Here is a 22,072-nt window from a genome sequence, read left to right as displayed (position 1 = left end):
TAGCTTTTCTTCGCTCAAAATAAATTTCTTCTCAAAATGCAACCTTTGCACCTGCAATTTTTATTTTACGTGCGCTCAGAATAGTGGCACAAAAATAACGCCATAATTTTTGAGCTTTTAAAGATGAAACAAGAACTGGGTGCACAAGTTTGAATTTATTTTGGATTTTCTCTAATCCACACAGGTTCAAAATTATACATACAGGCTTAAACATATACGTACACTCGGTTAAATCTTTTAATAAATGACGCTGACAGTTCTATGATGACCTATGAACTTATTTTTAGTGATAATGATTGGCTACAAGTGGTAGTTTCTCTTTCCAGCATAAAAAGGATTTTTTTTTAAAAAGCGCTTATTCTATTGACCAATTCTCAGAGTAATGGAAAAGTCCAATACTGACCCTTATAAGTCAGGTCTGTGCTGGGAAACAAACCAAGATAACTGAACTCTATCAAGTGTGAGGCTGAGGTGTAACTTGCTAAGTGACATTGAACCAATTATAAGTGGGGCTGTATGTATTTATTTAAACCAGTATGTACAATTTTGTATAATCTACTGTTTGGATTAGAGAAAATGCAAAAGAAAATCAAACTTCTGTACCCAGCTTTTGGTTTTTAAAGTCATTAACGATGTGTGCTGTACAATCATTCCACTCAGGAAAAACAACAGTTCAAAGAAATCATTAAAAGCACACCATTGATGAGTGTATGTAAACCTTTACTCCTGGCACGACATTTTATCTTTAGATGACTGCGGATTTAATAAAGAAGGTGCTTTTCATCATGTTGGCTATATGCTGTTTGTTGTGGACAACAAAATCCCAAAGATGAGTATAAGTTTTATATGTACGAATGTTTCACGTGCAAACACTGCTTCGGCTTTCCTTTGTAAACAGGCAAATAAACGGCCCACCCCTGGGTCCTACTGCTTGGGCCTCTCTTTCGCGCATGTCAAGCCACACGTGCATCTCCTGCGTGTTGTGTCGGTCGTTGTTGTGTACCCTTGCGAATTGTGTAATTTGTACACAACTACATTTGGATAAAACTCCGTGGAGGGTTAGAAACGGTCTCTAAATGGGAGGTCTTCAAAAGAAAAAGGTTGGTGTGGGTGTTCGCGTAATGTCGGGCGTTTTATTACCAAAAATCTGACTATCCCGTTAGCTAACAGCTAGCTGAAGTTTGTTTTTCTCAAACAGTAGATTCTTCTGGACGCGGATGAGCTTATGTGCCTTGTTAACACATACCGTTTGAGTTGAATATGAGCATCTTCCTATGTTTTTCAGTTTGAGAGCGGCTCTGCCACCAACTACATCACAAGAAACAGAGCTCGAAAGAAGTTGCAGCTCAGCCTCCCAGATTTCAGGTAACGTTGCAGTTAGCAATTGTACACGTGTGTGTGTGTGTGTGTGTGTGTGTGTTTTTTAAATCACGATTTAGTCATACCCCGCCGGCACTGTATTAGTTTCTCGTTATTGTATAGTAACGCTAACGCTTTCTGGGTGAGAAAAGGTGCGAGGGCCCATTTATGGCGCAAAGTCTTTAAAACTCAGTGAGTGAGTTTTTTTTGTTTTTTTTGGGGGGGGGGGGGGGGGGGGAATGCTGTGAAACTCGTGCGTTTGTATTGAACAAGGTAGACAATTGTGCAGGGTCAAACAAAAGTGCATTTCTTTTCGGCTCCTGGCTTTTGAGGTCACAACAGTAGTCCAGTCCCTAGCATCCTCCTTTCACATCAACGCTCTGCATGTCCTTCACTACATCCATGAATCTTCTCTGTGGTCTTCCTCTTTTCCACCTGCCAAGCAGCTCCTTCATCAACATCCTTTGTCCAGTAATTATCCACTGTTCCTCCTCTACACATGTCCAGACCATCCCAGCCTTGTTTCTATTTCTAACTTTGTCTCTTCTCAATCTTAGCTGTCCCTTTGATGTACTCAATTCTTACATTCCTACTGTAAATTTGAAAGTCTCAGCATCTACAGCTCTACCAGCTTGGCCTCCCATCCAAATTATACTTCACAGCACGTCTCACTACCATCTTGCAATACTTAGCTGTCATTCTTGCTGCTATCCTTCTGCCACAAATCACCCCTGACTCTCATTTCCATCTTTTCCACCCTCCCTGAACTCTCTTCTTCACTTCTCTTGTGCACTGTTGCTTTGGATGGTTGACCCCAGCATTAAAACTCATCCTCTTTCACTGCCTCTGCTCCTAGTTAGTGAAATGCAAAAAGTATTAATGCAGCCTCGAAAGTGAAGCAAAATTTAATTAGCACATCAGTAAAAACATTACCATCAACAAGAAAGAATGTATTGACGCCAAAGTTAGTGAGACAAAGTTATGTTAGTAGTTAGTAATGAATCTGCACCTAGTTATATTCTCTATGATCAACACTATATCCATAAATCACATCTGACATATAATGTGCATAAATTAATTTAACAAAAAATTCTGAGGTGTCTTAAATTTTCAGTAAATGTGATCAGAATATTTAGCAGTGGTTGGTAATTTCAAAATAAATCCATGGTTCTGAAAGTGTTGCTCTCCATGCCAATATTACTTTTTTGGGGGTTTGTTTTTTGTAAAACCAGCAATTCAAATGTAACAATATTTAAATTTTCAAAAATGGACCGGTCAACTATTATTATTATTTTTTCCCCCTAATAAGATTTTATAAATATATATATATATATATATATATTTATAAACACCATCACAGCAACTTACTTTTCTCCAAGTTTGTTCCAAATCTCGATTTCCAGCCTTTCTCAGAAAGGAGCCTTGTTGCAGACAAATAATTTCTCTTCTCTGATTTTCAGGCGACTTTGCATTCTCAAAGGCATATATCCTCATGAGCCAAAACACAAGAAGAAGGTGAACAAGGGCTCTACAGCCCCAAGGACCTTCTACCTGCTCAAAGACATCCGCTTTCTGCTCCATGAGCCAATTGTTGGAAAGTTCAGAGAGTATAAGGTATATTACATAAGAAACCAGTACCTTAGTGTGCTTTACCTCTATAAAAAGGATATTTAAATCACTTTGCTTGAATCAGTTTTTCCTCATCATGTCTTTGGTTTATCGTTTGATTTAAATTTGGTTGACAATCTTTTTGGTACCTGTGTTATTTTCAACATTTATTTTTGTTTTGTAGATATTTGTGCGTAAGCTTAAGAAGGCTTATGGAAAAACAGAGTGGTCTGCAGTGGAAAGACTGAGAGAGAACAAGCCGACCTATAAATTGGATCACATCATCAGAGAAAGGTGGGGTGGTTATTCTTCACACTGAACATAAGAGGGCATAGTTGATCTCTTTTTCTTCTTTTTTTTCTCTGCCACTATATGAATTAAATTAAAATTGTAGGGTAACAGTAGAACAGAGTCTTTAGGAGTCTGTCAGTATTTTTTTTTTTACAGCTTTTAATATGCAAGTTATCTTGTTTTTTTTATTTCAAAGGTAAGATGTTTTTGTCAAAACAAAACCTCATAAATATTGCTTGTGCTTCTTTGTTTGGCAGGTATCCAACCTTCATTGATGCCCTCCGTGATATCGACGATGCCCTCTGCATGTGCTTCCTCTTCTCCACTTTTGCTCGAACAGGAAAATGTCATGTGCAGACAATCCAGCTGTGCAGACGCCTCACTGTGGAGTGGATGAACTATGTGATCGCATCACGTTCTCTCCGAAAGGTGCAAGTTCACCAGCCTGTTATTGATCTGACTCTGTGAGAGTTGGTTGACCTGTGTTCTGTAATGTGCTAAACGTTTGTCTGTTTTGATAGGTTTTCCTCTCCATCAAGGGAATATATTATCAGGCTGAGGTGATGGGACAGCTCATTACATGGGTGGTGCCATATCAGTTCTCCCATGATGTAAGTGCAGTTTGGCAAATTGCAGTCAACAGGGACAGTGCTAATAATAAGCAGTCACTTTATTACTGTTGGGTTATAATGTAGGTTTCCAGGCCAACATTGTAAATAAAAAATTGTCCTTAATGTCTTGCCTGCTCATTAAGAATCAGAAAATGTGTGGCACTTATGAACAAGAAAACTGACTTTGCTGATGGCTTTAACTTGTGAGCAGCTTGTCTGTTTTAAAATTAGAATATACTAAAAATTATGTTGGAAGTGACTCTGATTGAACTCACACTTATAAATGTATCACTGAAACTTGGTCAAACTAATATTTGTTTCCCTTTCAGCACCCCGTTGATGTTGATTACAGAGTAATGGCAACATTCACAGAGTTGTACACCACTCTGCTGGGCTTTGTCAGTTTCAGGCTCTACAGTTCTCTCAACTTGGTCTACCCACCAAAGGTATCGTGGACTGTAATATAAAAAAGGATTTATGATAAATTGATCATATGTAACCAGACCTGCCCTCAGTTAATATTGCCTCTCATTTTGCAGCTGGACAGTAATGGAGAGTCAGAGCCTAAGGAAGAGAGTGAGGATGACTATGCCATGAATTCAGAAAGTTACTTAGAGGTGAGTCACTTTGTTTTAAACAGTGTAAAAGACCTCTGATGTCTTTTGTTCGTGGTGCTCATTACATTGAAAGGAGGCTTGTTGGTTATCCAGAGTGACAGAATAAATTCACTTAAACCATCCAGCATAAAGCAGCGTTGGAGTTTTGTTAAAACTATATCACCACTTCAGTGGCAGAGAGAACTCGGTCACACAACTTCTCCAGGAAGGATAGCAAAAGCGTTGTTGAGGCTTTTTGGGAAAAAACATGTCCCAGGTGACCTCCAAAACAAGCTTTTAAAGCACAGGGTACGTTGTTTTCCTGGCTTCACCAATCTGTAAAGACAATGCATTCTGTTATTCAAGCAGGAGTCGTCTTTATTTTCCCTCAGCTTTACTGAGACATAAAACTGGGATATGTGCTAATGTGCATTTATAAAGTTTAGACTTGTACTCTGCTGAATATGATCCATATTCCTTGCTAGGTTATATCCAGTGGGGTTGTCATTGGGAGCTCAGGGGGAGCTCTTTATTGAATAGTTCGCTGTACTACACAGTGCTTCAGAGGTTCAATAACCCCCTACATGAACTCACCCACTCAGTCAGCCAATGCATCTACACTGTAGCATTAACAGGAACAGTTAAGAGTCACGCAACAATAACAGATGTAAATAACACAAGTTTCCTCGCTTAAACAGCAATACATGTTCCCAAGGCATGATTGGAGATAACTAGTCACTCCCAACACGCCATGATACCATGTTCTGATTGAGGGATTAAATTAAAACGTACAGCTCTGCTATCACTTCTGACATAAACAAAGACAGAAAACTAAACAGCAGTGGCTTTGTAGGGTTGCTGAAGTTGGGCTAGCTGTAGGACTGGGCGCTATATTGAGTTTTTTTTTTAAATATCGATATATTTTTATACGAGATATAAGATGTGACAATATCCTTTATATCGATATAGTCTATGTTACGTTATAATTATACTTGTGGAGCCGCAGGTTTGCCTCTCTTGCGTCCACTTTTGTCTCTACGCAACGTTACTCGGCCTCGCTTCTCTCCTTCACTGAACACAACTCCCCCTCCCCCATCGCTTCACCTGCAGGCAACAACAAGATGGACACGGCAAATCTCCGTTAATGAGTTACCGCGCATCGCCCCGCGCGTGGGGCTGGACGGCGTCAACGTGTTAGCGAGCTAACCGTGCTAACGAGCTAATCACGCTAACGCCTAAAATCCTTTCATTTTCTCAAAAGTTGACAGCGCGCCTTGTGTTTGAATTCTGTGCTTGATGACCGCAAACTGATTTTATGTGGTACACAGCGCTCAGCAATCTGTCAAAAAATGTTTTAGTACGACTTTGGTAGAGCTACGGAGCTGCACCGCTTGATGGATTGTCGGAGCATTACGGCTACTGTAGTCTGGAGCCTCGCGGAGTAATACGTACTGTGCTTCAACGTAGTATAGACCCTGTGCACGAGAAAATGCTAACTTCCTGGTTTGAGACCGAATGTAGGGTTGTAAATTTCCGGTAGCTTTACTTTGCAGTCAATCGCTACTGCGAAGATATACTCCAAAATCATGTCCAAAACTCGAAAACGGAAAGATCGCGTTAAGTTACAAAGAGCAGAAGGTGGGAATTCTCACCACTGTTGTGTCATAAAAAAAAATCTAATGATCAATTTTGACGTTTAAAGAGTTTAGATCGATCAGTTGTTTACATCACTCAACACAAGCAGAACTGCATTACTGCATGCAGAAGACACATCGTCCACATTCAGAAACACATCTCTGTATAGTGACTGGTCTTATGATTTAAACAGGCAAATGTTCAGCATTCAAACTACAGGTGAAGAATAGTCAAACCAGATGTTTCCCCTGTTATGTCGATATCAGCTAGTCAAGTATAGTCGCTATAACGCGGTTCACCTTTCACCTCGCTGTTTCACAGATTTTTTTTTTTTTTTTTTTAGTGCAAGTTTGCATGCTTATTTTTTTTACATCACATTGTGTCCTGCGTCCTGATCGCTGCAGACGATCTCCTCCGTGACGTCTCTCCTGTACAGTACAGAATCGCTGCATCGATCACTAGCAGTGTGACTCTGAAGTGCAGTGCTGTATGTCCACGATGTCCACGAAACGTTTTGCACTGTCAAAAAATAAAATTGGCTACTTTTTTTCACCTATCGCTGGTTATTTTTAGAACATAACACCTGCGATAAACGAGGGACAGCTGAGAAATATAACATTGGGAATCCCTTTGCTCTTTTGCTCTGAGGCGCGGGGGGAAAAAATATCGATAAGTCGATGAACATCATTTACAGATATATTGGGTAAATGCCCAAGACATCTATAGAAATGTAAATCGCCGCTTGATTCATTCATTTGCTTAACTTGTTTTGGATCGTAAACAAGGTGCGAATAGGACACCGGAAACAAAGCTCCCAACAGGAGTTTCCGCACCGGAAGTAGCATATGCTAACGTGCACATAGTCTATTACCGTATTGTGTGTATAAGGACCATAAATGGCACGAAGCGGATTTCAAACTCCAGGCTGTCAGTCACGCAGTAGAACTTCGGAACAGAGCAGCTGCGAAATCTGTCTCTTTGTTATTATGCTCAGCATCTTTTAGTTTACATTTTGACTGCACAATTGTGAGCTTTGTTATGCACAACAACAACATTGTTTTCTTTTATTTATCAAGCATTATTATTTAATAATGTATTTATTTATTTTTGAGTAATTTTTTTAATGTACATATATGCTGTATGTTAACAAAAGTGCCTGTGTGACATCTGGGACACAGCTTTGACTAAGAACTCTCTTTTCTTACTTTATGACTTTAAAAAAAATTATTGAGATATATATCGTATATCGCCATCCAGCTAAAAAAATATCGAGATATGAATTTGGGGCCATATTGCCCAGTCCTAGCTAGCTGGTATATAATGATGTACTATGTGGTGGCCAGCTACACAGCTATGGTTAGCATAATATAAACACAGTGAAGCTGGAGGATGAATGCTAACATTTTCCCACTCGCTACAAGCTAACGTGAGGGTTCCTGATGGTTGGGGACAAATGTAACCGCACGGCAGGATGCTGTAAACCAGGGGTCCCCAATCCCAGTCCGTGAGGGCCGGTGTCCCTGCAGGTTTTAGATCTCACCCTGGGTCAACACACCTGAATCACATGATTAGTTCTTTACCAGGCTTCTGGAGAACTTCAAGACATGTTGAGAAGGTAATTTATCCATTTAAATCAGCTGTGTTGGATCAAGGACACATGTCCTTCGGGGACACCGGTCCTCGTTGACTGGGATTGGGGACCCCTGCTGTAAACGGACCAAACTTCAGTCAGGAGAACAACTGAGATAATCCATCCACAATGCGAGGTTAGTCATTAATATATTGCTGCATGGGCTGGGCTGTAGTTACATTGTAAGGTTATAAAAACTGGGCATTAAAATGACTAGTGGTAATAAAAACCGAGACAGGCGGACAGTGATCACTGACTTTTTTAGGGGCTTGTTCAAATGAAATAGAATAAAATACAAAGCAGTAAAACATGTTAAAAACCCAACAGCCTTAATAAACGCAGAGTACCCAGAAGCAGGGTTCATGCGGCATCACTTAAAGATTGGATATCCTACCTGCTGTGAATGTTTTAATGCAGTACAGTTGTTGTTGTTATTATCATCACTTGTCACATTCTGTTTCTGACAGTTAAAATAAATAACATTCATATAAGAAATAAAATTGTTTCGTGTAAACTGTATATGGTGTTAAGTAGGCCTATACTATTGTACTTTAATGTCGGTCATAGGGGTGGTACTTCAAGAGCCATATATTTTATGAGGTGGTACTTGTTGTGAACAGTTTGAGAACCACTGCGTTACGCCTGGGTTGGACCTCCTTTTTGCTTCAGAGTTGCCTGAATTTTTTGTGCCATAGATTCAACAAGGTGGGGGAAACATTCCTCAGAGATTTTAGTGCATTTGTCTGCTGCTCAGCCCTGGTGCAAATCTCCCGATCCACCACATCCCAGTGGAGCTCTATTGGATTGAGATCTGCTGACTTCTATAAGCTATTTAAGTGCAGTGAACTCATGGTCATGCTCAGGTTGAAAACAGTTTTAGATGATCTGAGCTTTGTTTCATGGTGTGATATCCTGGTGGAAGCAACCATCAGAAGAGTGTTACACTGGTCATAAAGGGATGGGCATGGTCAGCAGCAATACTCGGGTAGGTTGTGGGGTTTATTGGGTAAATGCCCAAGACATCTATAGAAATGTAAATCGCCGCTTGATTCATTCATTTGCTTAACTTGTTTTGGATCGTAAACAAGGCGCGAATAGGACACCGGAAACAAAGCTCCCAACAGGAGTTTCCGCACCGGAAGTAGCATATGCTAACGTGCACATAGTCTATTACCGTATTGTGTGTATAAGGACCATAAATGGCACGAAGCGGATTTCAAACTCCAGGCTGTCAGTCACGCAGTAGAACTTCGGAACAGAGCAGCTGCGAAATCTGTCTCTTTGTTATTATGCTCAGCATCTTTTAGTTTACATTTTGACTGCACAATTGTGAGCTTTGTTATGCACAACAACAACATTGTTTTCTTTTATTTATCAAGCATTATTATTTAATAATGTATTTATTTATTTTTGAGTAATTTTTTTAATGTACATATATGCTGTATGTTAACAAAAGTGCCTGTGTGACATCTGGGACACAGCTTTGACTAAGAACTCTCTTTTCTTACTTTATGACTTTAAAAAAAATTATTGAGATATATATCGTATATCGCCATCCAGCTAAAAAAATATCGAGATATGAATTTGGGGCCATATTGCCCAGTCCTAGCTAGCTGGTATATAATGATGTACTATGTGGTGGCCAGCTACACAGCTATGGTTAGCATAATATAAACACAGTGAAGCTGGAGGATGAATGCTAACATTTTCCCACTCACTACAAGCTAACGTGAGGGTTCCTGATGGTTAGGGACAAATGTAACCGCACGGCAGGATGCTGTAAACCAGGGGTCCCCAATCCCAGTCCGTGAGGGCCGGTGTCCCTGCAGGTTTTAGATCTCACCCTGGGTCAACACACCTGAATCACATGATTAGTTCTTTACCAGGCTTCTGGAGAACTTCAAGACATGTTGAGAAGGTAATTTATCCATTTAAATCAGCTGTGTTGGATCAAGGACACATGTCCTTCAGGGACACCGGTCCTCGTTGACTGGGATTGGGGACCCCTGCTGTAAACGGACCAAACTTCAGTCAGGAGAACAACTGAGATAATCCATCCACAATGCGAGGTTAGTCATTAATATATTGCTGCATGGGCTGGGCTGTAGTTACATTGTAAGGTTATAAAAACTGGGCATTAAAATGACTAGTGGTAATAAAAACCGAGACAGGCGGACAGTGATCACTGACTTTTTTAGGGGCTTGTTCAAATGAAATAGAATAAAATACAAAGCAGTAAAACATGTTAAAAACCCAACAGCCTTAATAAACGCAGAGTACCCAGAAGCAGGGTTCATGCGGCATCACTTAAAGATTGGATATCCTACCTTGTGGGGTTTAAATGATGACCAGGTAAGGGGCCCACATTATTTCGCCACTGAGCTATTGATACAAAGAAGCATGGAGCCATGCTTTCATGTTGTTTACACAAAATTGATGTGATGCTCTTCTGCCATGGTTGTAATAAGTGGTTATTCAAGTTTCTGTTGCCTTGCCATCACCAGCCTGGCCAGAAAGAAAGGTTGCTGCCATGTGATTGGCAGATTAGGTATTTGCATAAATAAACAGTTCAAGGTTCAAGGCTCTTTATTTGTCACATGCATAGTTATACAAGTATAACACACAGTGAAATGTAGCCTGACACGCTCCTCGACATGTGCAAAAATGGGGGGGGGGGGGGGGGGGGGTAGAGGAAGAACATTATTTATATATATACATACATACATACATTGGGTGAATGTGCAGTAGTAGCAGCAAGCAGGTGAATTCTGTACATTAATATGAATAGACATCTGACTATTTTACAGAATAGACAATATAAACATATTTAAAATTAAAGGAATTTGAAATGTACATTGTGCCTTGGTTTAGAGTGTCTGGAAGAGAGTCCTGTCTCAGTCAATTATAGATGATGTGAGAGGGCGGGTGTGTGTGTGTTTAGGGCCCGGGTGGCTTGGGGATAGAAGCTCCTCTTGAGTCTCTCTGTCCTTGCCCGGATGATGCGGAACCTTCTACCAGATTGCAGAAGTTGGAACAGTTTGTTGCCAGGATGGGACGGGTCCTTCAGTATCTGCGCTGCTCTAGTCCGGCATCTCCTGGTGTAGGTGTCCTGAAGCGGGGGGGGGAGCAATCCTGCAGCAGCGTTCTGCTGTACGGATCACTCTCTGGAGAGCTTTTTGGTCCTTCACACAGCTGTTCCCAAACCACGATGTCATGTTCTGTGTGAGGATGCTCTCCACAGCGCCTGTATAGAAAATCCTGAGGATCTTTGGAGAGACCCTGAACTTCCTCAGTTGTCGTAGGTGATACAGGTGCTGCCTAGCCTTTTTGGTCTGGACCTGAATGTGGGCAGCCCATGTCAGGTCTGAGGAGATGTGGACACCAAGATATTTGAAGGACTGCACCCTCTCCACTGGAGCTCCATTGATGATAATGGGCTTGTAGTCTCTGTGCTGACCCCTTCTGAAGTCCACCACCAGCTCCTTGGTCTTGCCGACGTTCAGCTGGAGGTGGTTGTCCTGGCACTATGATGCCAGATTCTTCACTTCATCCATGTAGGCCGCCTCATCGTTGTTGGAGATGGCACCCAACACCACTGTGTCGTCAGCAAACTTCACAATGGTGTTGGAGCCATGGGTGGCCACACAGTCTGAAGTGTAGAGGGAGTAGAGCAGTGGCGAGAGGACACATCCCTGAGGTGCTCCTGTGTTGATGGTGATGCTGTTAGAGACGCATCTACCCACCCTCACCACCTGAGTTCTGCCAGTGAGGAAGTCCAACACCCATGCACATAGACGGCTGTTAAGTCCCAGATCCCTGAGCTTTGTGAACAGTCTGCAGGGCACTATTGTGTTAAACGCTGAACTGTAATCAACAAACAGCATTCGCACATAGTTACCCTGTTTCTTGTCCACGTGGCTGAGGGTGGTGTGCAGGACGTGGGCGATGGCATCCTCTGTGGATCTGTTGGATCGGTAGGCGAACTGCAGCGGATCTGTGGTGTCTGGGATGGAGGAGGAGATGATGTTCTTCAGCAGCCTCTCAAACACCTTCATTACTACCGAGGTCAGTGCAACTGGCCGGTAATCGTTCAGGGATGAGGGTTTGCTGTTCTTGGGCACAGGGATAATGGTGGATCTTTTGAAGCATGTGGGGACCACAGACTTCGCCAGGGACTCGTTGAAGATGTAAGTGAACACACCTGCTAGCTGGTCAGCACAGCAGCGCAGCAGACGGCCGGTGATGCCGTCTGGCCCCGCCGCTTTCCTTGTGTTCACTCTCCTCAATGCCGCTCGGACGTCATGCTCCGCGATGCTGGTCACCGGTCTCTCGCTGATGATGTCACTGTCCTCGGTATTCAGGCGGTAGATAGCATTAGCCGCCTGGCTAACCTCGAAACGGGCGTAGAACTGATTCAGCTCGTTGGTGAATGCAGAGTCGGCGTTGATCGGCGCAGTGTCCCTGGCTTTGTAGTCCGTAATGGTGCGTAGTCCGTGCCACATACTCCGTGTGTCGCCCTGGTGGAAGCGGGACTCCACACGCTCCCGGTACCGGCGTTTGGCATCTCTCACCGCGCGCCGCACGCCGTATGAGGCCGCTTTGTAGGCGCTCATATCGCCAGTGGCGAGACCCGCGTTGTAGGAGGCGGTCCTGGCGTTTACTGCAGTGCGGATCGATCTGTCCATCCACGGTTTCTGGTTTGGGAATGTGGTGACCCTCGCAGTGGGGATAATCTCCTCCGCTAGCATATTGACGAAGCATACTGCTACTTCCGTAAACTCGTTGATGTCGACTGCGCATGCTCTGAACATGTCCCAGTCGACGTCGTTGAGTGCGTCCTGTAGCGTAGCTTCTGATTGGGCAGTCCACCGTTTTACCTCCCTCGTGGTTACGTCTTCCCTCCGTATGTTTTGTTTATACTGGGGAATGAGGAAGATGGCGTTGTGGTCAGACTTTCCAAAAGCCGGGTGTGAGACAGCTTTGTAGCCCTGCTTGTATGGCGTGTAGCAGTGATCCAAAATTCGATCCCCTCTCGTTGGACACGAGACATGCTGGTAAAAGTTTGGCATGACTTGTCTGAGGTTCGCTTTATTAAAGTCTCCTGCTACAATGAGGGCTGCGCCCGGGTCCTTGTTTTGAAGCGAGCTCAGCACATCATGTAATTCGGACAAAGCCATACCTGTGTCCGCTTGGGGTGGGATGTAGACCACCGTGGCGATGACCGAGGTGAATTCACGGGGCAGATAGAAAGGGCGGCACTTAATGCTCAGGAACTCCAGATGTGGCGAGCAGCCGCTGGAGAGAGTAGAAATGCTCCTGGCATCACACCACTTTCTGTTTACCATGAAACACACTCCTCCACCTTTGGTTTTGTTCGACTCTGCCGTTCTGTCCACGCGGAGCACAAAGAATGAATCCGACGGAGTTACGGCACGGTCCGGCACGGTGGGGGTCAGCCATGTCTCCGTGAAGCACAGAATGTTGCAGTCCCTCATGTCACGTTGGAAGGTGACCCTTGCTCTTAGGTCATCGAGCTTGTTCTCCATGGATTGTACGTTGGCCAGTAGGATACTGGGCAGTGGTGCGCGATGCGCCTGCTGTCTCAGTCTGTTCCTAATGCCAGCGCGGTTCCCCCGGCGCTTCTTTGTTCTGCGCCTTGGATGAGCGGCCCGTCCTTTGTTGTTCTCCGCGCCGCGTAGAATCTCTGGCGGCCAGGAAGGGTCGGATTTAAAAGTGTCCAAGATTAGATGTGCAACCTTGTCACCGATGTTTACAAGTGATCCGCTGTCGTATACTATAAGACTAGAGGATTTTGGGATGTAAACCAGAGCAAAAAATAAGTAAAAAACAAAAGTGGATAGTCGGAGCGGAGCGGTCAGGAAGGCGTCTGGACGTGGCCGCGCCATCTTGGATAACAGGTGAACAGGTGTCTGTAATAAAGTGACTCGTAAGTGTATTAATTTAACTTACACATACAGTACACTTAACATGAGGTCTTGCCCTATATCATTTCAGACACTTTAATTAGAGCTCAACATGTAGTCTACCTAAAAGCATTCAGTATGCTAATAGAGAAATTGTGTGAACTCATGTTTTTAAAGAAACAAGCCTCATGCTTAAATTAAACTGTTGACCAAACTAACTAAATCTATTAAGTACGCACACATTGAGGTGTAAATGCTAACACTTGTGCTTACCTTGTTTTTGATTTTGCAGAAACTGTCAGCTCTGAGTGCCAGTCTGGCACGCGTGGTTTCTTCTGCAGATGAGGAGGAGGCTCAACTGGACCAGTTTCCCAGTGAAGGGGTAAGAAAGCTAACTTGCAAAACACGACACATCACATGTATCTTTTGATTTACTCAGGCAAGGCATAACTATTTGTTATTGAGAAATATAATCAAAACACACAGATCACCACTTCATGCATAATGCCTCTTATAAATCTATGGACGTGTGTGCGATACTCTGGTGTCATGGTAAATGGCTCGGGTAAAGTTTGTAGCATGCGTGCTCGTTGGTTTTGTCTGCTTCCACTTGTCTGTGAAGGTTCTCAGTCATCCAGGTCATCGTAGTCAAAGGAGCTTGCAAAGAAAAGCGTCTGGACTTCTTTAAGTTACTTGAAGACGTTTCACCTCTCATCCGAGAAGCTTCTTCAGTTCTAAGGTCAAATGGTGGAGAGTCCCAGATATAAACCTAGTGGGAGTATCCCCCCACAGAGGGACAAAAGGACCCCCTGATGATCCTCTAATCGCCTGAGCCAAGGTGTGAAACTGGGTGTGGGTCCCAATCAGCCAGAGTTTCGGGTGTGTTCATTGTGAAACCTGGCCCCACCTTATCATGCGAATTCCTGAGGTCAGATGGCCCAGGATGTGAGTGGGCGTTAAGGTGTCTGGGAAGGGATCTCAAAACTGGATTATAGATGGCAGAGAGTTGGTGTCGTAAACCCCCGCCTCTGTTCAAAGATGGTCGCTCACAGTGGACATAGATGGCTTCTTTCACTCCTCTTTCAAACCATCTGTCCTCTCTGTCCAAAATGTGAACATTGGCATCCTCGAAAGAGTGTCCTTTATCCTTAAGATGCAGATGGACTGCTGAGTCTTGTCCTGTGGAGGTGGCTCTTCTGTGTTGTGCCATGCGCTTGTGAAGTGGCTGTTTGGTCTCTCCAATGTAGAGGTCTGGGCATTCCTCGCTGCACTGTACAGCATACACCACATTGTTAAGTCTGTGTTTTGGCGTTTTGTCTTTCGGGTGAACCAGTTTTTGTCTGAGCGTGTTGCTGGGTCTGAAATGCACCGGGATGTCATGCTTGGAGAAAACTCTCCTAAGTTTTTTTTTTCTGAGTGTGTGTGCATGTACATGCCTATACTTACAGGTACTTATAGATATGTTACGTACATAGGGATAGTAGTAGTAGAATAGTTGAATTTATTACTTGCATATTTCCACAACCCTCTATCCATAACACATACTGTGTATGAGTGTACATAGAACCTCAGCTACCGTTGTATATAGTGTATCATCTTATTAATTTAGTATTTCTTGGCTTTATATTCTTGGTATTCTTGGATTTATATTTTTGTATTCTTCTGTTATCTGTACATGAGCTGTAATAACGCACAAATTCCCCCCCGTCTGATCATTAAAGTCTTATCTTATCTTAGAAAATACTTTCATTCTTTCTTTTTGCTCTAATTGGTCTCTAAGGTTAAACATTAATGGTTACATCATTTGATCTTTTGAAGGTGTGATACAAGGGATTTACAGCTTTGTTTGGTTGCTACTGACGATATGTTTCTCATACTGGGAAGCTTGTCACTGACTGGTTTGAAGTTAACAATTGTTTTTGTCAATTCATTCTACTTTTTTATAATTATAGGTAGTAGTAGTAGTAGTAGTAGGTAGTTCAAACTCTGCTTTAATTTATTTATTTAAATTTTCTGTTTTGTGTGTGTGTGTTTTTGGGTTTTTTGCCAAAAAGGACAGTTCTGCTTTTTTGCTTCTTTTTTTTGTTTGTTGGGTTTCTTAATTTTTATTAAAAAGTTTAAGTCTTAGTAATACGTTCTCAGTTTAATAAAACAGTATTTTCATCCACTGAAACAATCAGTTGTGTAACAATTTTTCAATTACAGAGGGGGAAAAACTTTTTTGCTCAAGCATGGGCACTTAATCAGGAGAATTTTATGAATAAAAAATTATAAAAATACAATCTGTTATTCTAAAGTTTTCAAGTCAACTCACCTGAATGATCTTTCAACATTACAGCTTTCAGACTAAAGTGCTTTATTAACCCTTTAAGACCTACCATAGAGCCAAGTTTGCCAGAGCTTATCTTTATATTTTTACATGCTGTAGAGCCATTTTTGGGATTGTTTCAAGTTGCTATATGTCAATACAACCGTTATAGCCCAAATTTATATAATATATATGCATTAAGTGCATAGTAACTACATAAATTGCAAAAACGTGCAATAAACTACAAAATGAAAATTATTTTGGGTTTTTTTTTTTAACATATATTTCTAGTTAGAGAAATTTAAGAAGTTTATCCCTCAAAACTAAATACACAAAAGTTGCACAAAATAGTTTCCAACCACAGGAAATTTATTTTGAGTGTCTTCATAGTTGTGTTTTTTTTTTGTTTTTTTTTTAAGATACACCAATTTTTATATACTGCTGGAAAAACGAAAATAAATATAATGCAAATTTACCCCCCAAAAAAACAGCATGTGCATCAAAATAAACTATTTCCAGCAGTGTAATTTTTGTTCGAAGCATCGCAGAAACGATACGGAAAAGTCAAACATGACTTTTAAAAATAAGGCCCTGAAGGTAAAAAAAAAAACTACATTTTCCGCGAAAATGACATCACTTCCGGATTCGGGCAGGTAATGGCGGACATGCTGACGTCTATTCCAACGTAGGAAGTGTTATGAACAGCTGATCGGATCAGCAAAACGTGTTTCTGGAATATTATGTTGTTGTTGCTACAAATGCTTTTTATTCAATTTATTTTCAAAGCTATATGTGGAAGGAACCCGTGTCATAGGACAAGCTGAATGCATAAGATGCAAGTACAACTCCTCCGGTTTCATATGCAAAAAAATGATTGTGCTAGCTTATGTGATTCCAGTTCTACAGGAATTTAAAAATGGCTGCGCAAAACGGAGCGTGCCCGCTCCGACCGGTCTTAAGGGGTTAAGGCATTAACAGATCAACTGTGGAAACTGTGGCTGATCTTATAGATATGTCTTCTTTTCAAACTTTTTACATGCCTGATGAGCACATATTTTTATTTAACTTTTTTGTTTGTCTATTTCTCTTCTGCTGTGCAGTTAGGTTGAAAAATGTTAGTGCTTCTGAGACATTAGCTTTACTACAAAGCAGGGAACTTCAGGACTTAATTATTACTTAGACATGAGGTGTAACTTCCTGGTGTATTAATTTTACCTGAGCTTTGGAATCTTATCCGGTCTATTTCTGTGTGTTCTGAGAACGTAACAGATAAGATCTGCACATTATTAAAGCGGCCTACTAACCTGTCACTTTTCCTGGAAAGTTACACCCCCTGGTCCTTTGGGGCTTGGTGGTTTTTGGGTTTTTTTGGGTTTTTTTAGAGACAGTCTAAACCCTCTGGTTTTTCCCTGATGAGTCTCAATCACAGACATATAATCTCAGAGGAAGGAACTGTAATCCCTTGATGAGTGGTTTTCTGCTGGCTGCATGAAATTTCAAAGATGTTTGTTGGTTCATTTATGATACTGTAGCTGTAGTCTATAGTTAGAAAGTTGGTGCACGAGCAGTGATGGTATTACTCTCTAGTCGGAGTCAGTGAGGCTGTGGTAATCCTTGCTGTTATGTGGTTAGTGTTCAGGCTGACCAGAATAAAGGAACCTGTACTTCCTATTGATGAAGTACAGGTTGCACTGTTGTTCACAAAGACCAGCTCCGTCTACAAGATGCTCTAGTTCCTTTGCTTCCAGAGTGGAGCATCTCACTGGGGCTTGCCCGCTGGCTAGGTTAATATTTGAAGGTGTTTCAGGGTCCCATAGACTTTATTCCTGGGTTGTCAGGAGTAAGGTCACAATGTGTCTACCCATCTACCCTTCAAGATATAGGTGTAGTATGTTCAAGGTCTTTTGTGGGTGAAAAAGCCAATTCAATTCTCCTAACCTGGAATTAGTGAGCAAACTGGCTGCAAACTTCCATGGTTGCATTTCAGAGCTGGGGGGTCCACGGGGATGCAACATAAACTGCATTCCTTTAAAATCATCTTCTGCCATCCATGAGTCTAAATAGACCCAAGGGCAAGCTGTCGTAGCTTACTGCTTATCAGTGGCATCTGATTGGTGATTTTAGGATAATACAGTGCATCTCACCACTAGGACTTTGTCTGTTAGTTGTGGACCATTGAACTCCATTTGTTACTGGCACATGGCAAGCCAGGTCATCCACTCCATATGCATGCAATTAGTGCTGCCACCCATATGAATAGGCAGTGGTGCTGTGTGCCACATCTTGAGGCAAGCAAAGCCATGTCTAGGCTCTGAAGGAGCTGGTTATGGAGATGTTAATGTTTTTGCTGTCTTAAGATAGCCAGTCAGCAGAGGCATAGCAGTAGCTTGGTAATACTGCAAGCAACAAACACCACAAGCTAAGCTGGTGGAAAAAGATGCAAGAAAATCAGAATACTTTAATAATCCCTAAGGAAATTATGTGATGAAGCCTGCACTTACACTCGGTTACATTTTGTATTCTTTGAGTATTATACATATGATAGAGTAGCCAAGCCAACTTTATTTATAAGGTACTTTAAAGCTGGTTATCCAACATCTGAGTAGTCGTTTCTATTAGACTTCAAAGCATGCATAGTCAGTGTGATATAAATTGTCACAACACAACAGTTTCTGCTTTTACCCTTGATTATTTAATTAAATGTCACATGTTTTTATTGGTTTTAAATTGCTTTTCATATGTTAAATTTCAGTCTCCAGACAGGTCTGGGATTGGTCATCAGATGCCACCAACAACTGTTTTATGTATAAGTGCATCAGCTCCAGCTGAGATAACAAAGAGTCTACTAATCACCATTGCTGACCAATTTAACACCGGTTCAGACAGTTTGTTGAACCTGACTGTGATTCTTTAGTTAAATCTGAGCAACTTAAATTCAGAGATAAGTAAATGTATTAATTGTCGAGTTGTGAGTTGTACTTTTTACATAGATTTTTTTACATTTGCCTTTTGGAATTCTTTTAGGGTTGTAATCCCAATAAATCTAGCTGCACAATTCCTCTGTCATGGATCAGACACCATAATACATCAACAAGTTGGAAGTTGTTTAAAAAAAATAAAAAAATAAAAAATCATCTTTTAGTTGTTGGCTTGTTTTTAAAGCAATGACTTTAAACTTTTCTGATTTAATTGTAAATAGAAATTCCCTGAAGATGTTTTCCCTTTATTTCTTCGCTACAGGAGGACATGGAGAAGATGGAGGCTAGGGAAAAGGAACTGAAACAGCAAGAAGCTCAGAAGAAGCTTTTTGAGGGACTCAAGTTTTACCTCAACAGAGAAGTTCCCAGAGAGTCTCTGGCATTCGTCATCAGGTGAGCGAGAGATGCTACAGTGAAGCAAAGAAACGTCCACGGAAGCCTGAAGCTGACTTTTTCACTTTTGTGTATTTCTGTTGCCTTTCAGGTGTTTTGGAGGTCAGGTATCTTGGGACAAGTCTGTGTGCATTGGTAGCACATACGATGTGACAGATGAGACCATCACCCATCAAATTATTGACAGGCCCAGTGTTGGCAAACAGTATATCAACAGGTAGAGAAATGCTGTGCTTTTCATCATGTATGGGAAGGGGGTTTTTTTTCTTATAGAGGTATTTGATTTTGTCATAGAATTCGTAATCCTAGAGACAGGAAGTGTGTCATTCATGTACATTACCCACTTTTACAATGACTCCTTTCACTGGAATATTTCCCATCCCATCCCCCCACCCCTTGATCCTGCAGCAGAAAAAATCCTCACCAAAGAGCAAGATTGTATTCTCATTATTACATAGTAGACGCATGAAAATATGCACTTATTTGCCATCATAACAGATGATTTTCGAAACCTTTGCTTGTTTTAGATACTACATCCAACCCCAGTGGCTATACGACTGTGTCAATGCCAAAATTCTCTTGCCTGTGGAGGATTATTTCCTTGGGGTGACTCTACCCCCTCACCTGTCTCCGTTTGTGGAGGAGAAGGAAGGTGACTATGTGCCTCCAGAGAAACTGAAGATGATGGCCTTACAGCGAGGAGAAAAACCAGGTGTGGTTCAGTTATATCTCAGTGAATTGTGGGCGTGACCTGCATACACACTGACTTTTTCCCTCTGATCAGAGTCCTAGTTTTAAAAACGACAAACAAAAAATACTTTCAGATCTGAATGAACAACAGATGCATAGGAGGGAAAATTATAAGATAACCATAACCTCTAACCATGGTCTCTTGTCATTATTTTGTTACATCATAAAATTATGAGTATTGTACATAATCGAGTAGTTAAGCCAACTTTATTTATAAAGAACAACCACTGAGCAAAGGGTTGTACGTAGGAAGAAAAACACACTTGAATAAAACTTTTTTTTTTTTAAAGAGGCCTGTTTAATGTGAAATGGCAGCAAATTCCACAATTTGGGAGCTACTACACCAAAGTCCTGTCCCCTGTGAGCCTGCACTGTGTCCTCGGCATATACAAGGAGTTGGTCAGCTGATCTGAGCGACTAGGAAAGGGGAGTGCAAGTGCAGCAACTCAGAGAGGTGGTTTGGAGCGAGGCCATGTAACAACCTGAAAACGGATAAAAGAATTTTTAAAATGTCATGTGGAGAGTTAAATAGACATTCACGGCCTCTCTTAATCTGAATGGATGTAATTGATATTTGTGATTGATTTAAAAAGTTTAATAATTTGCTTCCTTTTTTGGGTTGTTTTGGAGACTTTAACACAAAACTGTTCTGATGGTCTGATTATGTGATTAATTACTGCCAGCATTCCTTAATTGGATGATTAAATTTTTCCTGGTGGCTGGATCGAAATGTTGTGATTTACTAAAAGAACTGTAAGCGAGACAGCTTGTGGAGGTTACAGTTTATCTGATCAGAGTCCTAAAAAGCCACTTTGGCATCACACAGTAACGAAAATAAAAGATGAATATTCACAGCGTGAATATTTAATATAGGCACACAGGATTGAAATGTCAGCAGCACTAATTTTAAATAATTCCTTTTTCTTCCTTTTATAGGCAATGAACAAGAGGAGGATGAGGAAGAAGAGGAGGAGGAAGGAGAACAGGAAGAGGAAGAAGAACAAGAAGAGGATGACAATGGTGATGAAGAGGATGATGAAGAGGAAGTAGCAGAAGAGAAAAACCTTAAGAAAATGGAAGAACAAAGATCCCAGGGCAAGGTGATATGTCAGATCCTGTTTTCTTTGTCACTGATTTTATTTTTTAGTCATCTTTTGGAGTCTTTATTGACTCGTCTCGTTCCCTTTTAGTCTCTACATGTCAAAGTGACACCTGGAAAGCTGAAGGTAGAAAATAAGGCACGCTTGGAGCAGGAGGAGAAAGCAGAGGAGAAGCGTCTGGCCATCATGATGATGAAGAAAAAGGAAAAGTACCTCTATGACAAAATCATGTTTGGAAAGAAAAGAAAAGTCCGTGAGGTGCGTACATTGCCGCTTCGCTAAGAATATTTGTTCAACCTAAAAGCTTTAACACTGAATATTTTAGTGTTGATACTGAGCATTTTATCTCAGGCCACAGTGTTTACCAGTATTATGTAGCCGCTGCGGAGAGAACGGCGCAGCCCAGCGTTGACCCCCGCTGAGTTCACTGAGCTTAAAAATGGTTGCGTAACTGGTGTTGAGTATCTTCCATTAACTGGGCTCCTTCTCTTTTTACAGGCTAACAAGCTTGCTGCCAAGAGGAAGGCTCACGATGATGCAGAAAAAGCAAAAAAGAAAAAGGCCCGAAAATAACTGGTGCCTTCTTCAGACTGACTTTGTTTTTAACTTTGAGGCTCAGTGCATTGCAGGTTTGCATACCATAAAACCTGAAAGTGTAGTAGAGCTCTGCGTGCTACATGCACTCTAATGACCTCTGCAGAACTTCAAACAGCGCAGGTTGTCACAAATGCTAGTTGTGTGATTATTATTGTAAAAGTAACTGTTTATTTGATCTGTGCTCCACATTTCTGTATTGTACAATACAACTTCCTGTTTATTTTAAAATCTGTAACCGAAACATTTTACAGTTAAACGGACTGAATTAAACCTGTTACTTGTGATATTGCAT

At 41.5% G+C, this 22,072-nt stretch overlaps 1 protein-coding gene across 1 annotated transcript; it reads left to right on the top strand.

Annotated features, from left to right (window-relative positions):
• The first annotated feature begins 931 nt into the window (after positions 1 to 931).
• On the top strand, positions 932 to 22,064 carry pes1 (pescadillo ribosomal biogenesis factor 1). The gene is made up of 15 exons (XM_084945564.1): positions 932 to 1,100; positions 1,286 to 1,365; positions 2,820 to 2,973; positions 3,152 to 3,261; positions 3,516 to 3,687; positions 3,780 to 3,869; positions 4,199 to 4,315; positions 4,409 to 4,486; positions 13,947 to 14,036; positions 19,203 to 19,333; positions 19,425 to 19,550; positions 19,861 to 20,045; positions 21,020 to 21,183; positions 21,274 to 21,441; positions 21,682 to 22,064. Exons 1-15 carry the CDS (start codon positions 1,077 to 1,079, stop codon positions 21,754 to 21,756), a joined length of 1,764 nt encoding a protein of 587 aa, XP_084801690.1. The 5' UTR covers positions 932 to 1,076; the 3' UTR covers positions 21,757 to 22,064.
• The last annotated feature ends 8 nt before the right edge of the window (positions 22,065 to 22,072 follow it).

Source organism: Perissodus microlepis, chromosome 12 (assembly GCF_051167445.1).
Source record: "Perissodus microlepis isolate ML-2025 ecotype Zambia chromosome 12, ASM5116744v1, whole genome shotgun sequence".
Classification (NCBI taxonomy): Eukaryota; Metazoa; Chordata; class Actinopteri; order Cichliformes; family Cichlidae; genus Perissodus; species Perissodus microlepis.
This window is presented reverse-complemented; position numbering and strand designations above follow the sequence as displayed.